General features: G+C 34.5%; 1 protein-coding gene across 1 annotated transcript in view; it reads left to right on the plus strand.

Annotated features, from left to right (window-relative positions):
• Window positions 1-811: 811 nt before the first annotated feature.
• USP32 (ubiquitin specific peptidase 32) overlaps window positions 812-4,644 on the plus strand; it is a gene marked incomplete at its 5' end in the record, with an annotated part of 33,672 nt that continues 29,839 nt past the window's right edge. The window contains 4 exons of the mRNA XM_009696699.1: window positions 812-943; window positions 2,440-2,547; window positions 3,327-3,442; window positions 3,835-3,897. Coding sequence (XP_009695001.1) covers window positions 812-943; window positions 2,440-2,547; window positions 3,327-3,442; window positions 3,835-3,897 — 419 coding nt within the window. The remainder of the gene's footprint in view (window positions 944-2,439; window positions 2,548-3,326; window positions 3,443-3,834; window positions 3,898-4,644) is intronic.

Raw genomic sequence — 4,644 nt, forward strand, 5'->3', positions numbered from 1 at the left:
AAAAAACACAAGTTCTTTCTCTGACTATTTTTATCCACCTTTGCCTAGCAACTTGTTTTACTCGTTGGTTTTGGGGGTTTGGTTTTTTTCCCCTTCTTTAAATTAGTTTGTAAGTCCTTCCATATAAAGTGTCTTCTAGATTTGTGTAATCACTCCCCAGTGTTGGCTGGATTTCTAAGTGCATATATAGTTATAGTAAATAATAAAGTAAAACAAACTATTTTATATTTGGAAAATTAATTAATACTGAGATACGGTGTTTAAATGTCACGTTAAAAGTTAGCCTTCTTACTGTATAAGAAGGCTAATTTCAAATAGGAATTTTTCAAGAGCAACTGAATACTAATTTTTTTTTTTTCCATAAAAGTTCTGGGATTTTTTTTTTTAAATGCTACTTCGCATCATTTTAGAGGATTTAAATACTGGATACCTTGAGAAAATAAGATATTACACATATAATCTACCTGTTCCATTCACCAAGAATAAATACGTGAAAATGAAGAGACTACTGGAGCCTTTAGCAGTGGGAAAAGCTCATTTCTGTATTTCTAAACACTTGTGGTGATGTGTTATTGATGTTGAACTCCTAGATGGTGAATACGTAAGATGATCCTGTAGATTAACAAGGTAAAAATCGAACCTTTATCTCTCTACTGCTTGTGTTTTTAACTTTTATATGCAGGAGTCAGTCATTAAAAAATTAACATAATTTTTCTTTGTGGCAAAATAATGCTGTGTTTTTATTTGGTGCTGCATTCTAACATGGTATAGATATTACCAAAAATTTGTTTTATTTTTGTTGATTATACAGTGGAAGAATCTGACATCATCGATCTTGAAAAACGATACTGGCTGCTCAAAGCTCAATCAAGAACTGGACGCTTTGATTTAGAAACGTTTGCCCCCTTAGTTTCCCCTCCTATTCATCCATCTCTGAGTGAAGGTATGGAACTTCAGTTAAATGTGCGAGGAAGTGGTGTTGCTGTGGTGTTTGATACCTGATGGTCTACTGACATACATATTTTATAGCTTTAAAAGTGGGCCTCTTTTAAAATGTATTTTAAGCTTAAATTACAGAGATTCATTCCACTGAGTTCTGAATGTTTGAAAATGAGAAAAGATACCTGAGAAGTCTCTATTTGTTGGGAAATCTGGAATGACAAAGGAAGTGATGCTTCTGTGTGTTGCATTGTTATTAGTTCTCAGGAAACAGTCAAACTTTATGTATAATTTGCCCTGTAGTTGCTTAAAATTTTTCATTGGGTTCCTAAAGATTCTGTAATGACAAAATATATTACTGTCCCTGAATGAGATAAATAGAAGACCATTTTTAAACTGATAAATATGAGTTTCATCTGTTAAAGGACAATTCAGCATGCAAGTCAGAAGTTGTATCGTGTATCCCTGGTACTGAAAGTTAAGGAAGACTTTGTTCAGAAGTCTTAATCAGGAGATTTGTATGTTGCAATGCAGACATATTAAGAACCAAGCTGGTCTTTCAAGTTGAAGCCACTCTGGTAATAACTGGAGGTTGCAGTTGTTTAATTGCCATTCACTGCACAGCATAAGGACAGGAAGGAACATTCTACTTACATGCTAGTTTCTGTCTGCAGTCCTAGAGTGACAATTTTTTATCACCAAACGATCGGCTTTATTGACAAGTGGCAGCAGTAAGTAGAAAATGGGGAATTAATTTGCAGTGGATGCAAGCTGCTAAAACACCAGAACTTATGCTCAATTCAGTAGGGATATATCCTCACATCCTTTTGCTTATAAATGCATTTTATTGACTTAGTGATATAAATTTACACAGCTGCTGTGGAGCAACTTGAATGATTTCTGGTCATTCTGTATGTCTTCTCTGGATAGTGCAACTGAGTCATTGTCACAAAAAAAAAATTTCATGGGATTAAGAAAAGTTCTATGCACTGAATGAATAGAACTCTTAAGTCCTTTGAACGCCGGTAACTAAAACTCCGAACTCACTTAGGGCCAAGTCTCCAATGGTATTCGGTGATTTTCATAGGAGTTTCTATCAGGCACTTTGGAAAAGCCAAAGCATTTGGCATCTGAGTACCTTTACTATTTTGATCCTTTAGCTTTTGTGGAAATGCTTGTCCTGGCCATACTGGTTTAGATGTGCACTCTATAAATTGGTCATTACAAGGAAGGCGTGAGAATAAGGCTGCTGTCCAAAATTCTTGATTCCCTCCATACCCTGCCCCCGGCTTTTTCTAGCCATGCATGAGTGAGCTAATTCACCTTTAAAATGATCTTAGTAGTGCTTAATTATCTATATTATGCTTAGTAAGAATTAGTTATAAGTGTTTGTACTTCTCCTTGCAAATGTTAACTATTAACCCTTCATGTAAATGCAAAGTATGATTGTCAGCTGTTTCAGCCAGATGCTGTAACAGGAGATGCTTTTGTGGTTTGCAGGTCTGTTTAATGCTTTTGATGAAAACCGAGACAATCACATAGATTTTAAAGAAATTTCCTGTGGGCTCTCGGCATGTTGCAGGGGACCCTTGGCAGAAAGACAGAAGTGTAAGTATGCAAAACGTTAACTCTTAATTTTAGAGAAGTTTTTCTGTTTGAGCAATGAAGTTTAGTTGTTTCCATCTTTTTAGAAATTTTTTCCACTGAACAAGTGTGTGTCTATGAAAGGTGACAGGATTTAGAAGTCAAAAAATTAAAGGAATTTTAAATATCAAGGCTTCCTTTTATAAAGGATGATTAAACCTAATTCTGTATATTTTATAACTTATCCATAGCTTCATATAAATTATCAACCTGTTTAGGGGAAAAAAATAGATTTCAGAAGTTATTTTGCAGTGTTCTGCATTATGATGCAGAAGTGTGTATCTCAATATAGAAAGTGCGAACACGTACCTATTCTTTAAACATAATATAAAATGAATGTCGTATTTGATATCTTGTGGTAAATAGCATGTTCCAGCTTGTTTGCTGTCCAGTTTTCAGCTGCCTCCCTGCAAGGTTCTTGTGTTTTGAAATACATTCGTTCCATACTTTTCCAAAGCCATATTGCTGCAACTTAAAAGCTATCATTCACTGGAAATTTCTGGACACACATATGCTCCCTGCTATGTCACATCAGAAAACACAGTGCAGAATTGCAGGAATCTAGATTTCAGTTTATTAAACACAGCTGCTCCATGTCCTCGCAACCACACATGCATCCTGCCTCATCAAAACTGTCAGCACTAAATCATGTTCTTGTGACTCTGCAGACTTAAATTCTGGAAGAAAAAAAAAATAGTTGTTGAGTAGTTCTAACATAGGAGAGTAATTTCCTTTTTTCTTAGTTTGCTTTAAGGTCTTTGACATTGACCGGGATGGTGTGTTGTCTCGCACGGAACTTAAAGAAATGGTGGTTGCACTTTTAGAGGTCTGGAAAGATAACCGTACTGATAAAATACCTGTAAGTTATATTTGGTTTTTTACTCATTTGCTTCTGGTTCTTAAAGTCATCCTTCAAAAGTAGGAATGTGAATGATATTTGAACATGGTTTCAGTAAAATATAGGCTTCCTTGAACTACCTTACCTGAGGAGTATTGATAACTGGATGTAACTTACTTTGTGTAACTTTGACCTGCCATTAACCAAAGCAGAATGATTTGACTATAACATATGCTGTTTCATAGAAAGAAACCTTAGGTACAAGAGTTACAACTGTCTGGAAGCACTCAGTTGCGAATTACATAGCGGTATCATCAACATTTCTTATGGTTATATTTTTATTCTGAACACATGCAGCTCCAGAGAGCACTGTGAGAATTTAACTCTGTTTTCTACTCCTTTTGTTTGTTGAGGAATTGGACATGCATTTGTCTGAAATTGTAGAAGATATTTTGAATATGCATGATACCACAAAGGTAGGAATTTGCTGTTCTTTCTTTGTCTTTTTTTATACCCTAGTATCTTCAGTTTATTTTTAAGAAAGAAAGTAAAATCTTGTGCTTTCTTTAAAGTGGAGATGTGTCAATAAAAGAATCAAGAAATGTCAGTTTTCCATTAAAATTTTCCACATTCTGTGAGCAAAAGAACATGTTTGAATTTTATAAGCCATTTTTAAATATGAAAGTAAACCAAAAATACGTAACCAGATGAAATTAATTTGAAGCATATAGTGTTTGCAAGGCTCTGCTATGCATAATTAATACCAGTTTTAAGTCTGATGCTTGACTTTTGTTCTGGAGAAACTGTTCTTTTGTTTCATGTTAAAAATGATCTTATGAAAAAAGGGGTAGTGCATTAGTGTATCTTATATTTTATGCTATGTAAAGACATATTATCCTCCTATGCTGAAACAGAACTGCATTATTTCAATAGTAACTTACGCATTATCATTATCAAACTACTTTGTTTGCAATAGTATTATATTGAACCAGTGAACTATATATGATGATGTTGTTTCAGAGCTAAGTATTCATGAAACTATGGAGACATCTGTCATGACTGTCGTGACACACAGCAAAGAGTCTTAGTAGTTTACATTGTGATTTATAGTTAGCTGTGTCTAAATCTTTAATTATGTTCTTGCTTTTTCAAGATAGGCACTATCACCTGCAAACAATACAGGGGAAGTTGTTTCCTTCAGCCTTTGCTTCACTAATTAGGAA

Source organism: Cariama cristata, unplaced genomic scaffold, assembly GCF_000690535.1.
Source record: "Cariama cristata isolate BGI_N322 unplaced genomic scaffold, ASM69053v1 scaffold37673, whole genome shotgun sequence".
Classification (NCBI taxonomy): Eukaryota; Metazoa; Chordata; class Aves; order Cariamiformes; family Cariamidae; genus Cariama; species Cariama cristata.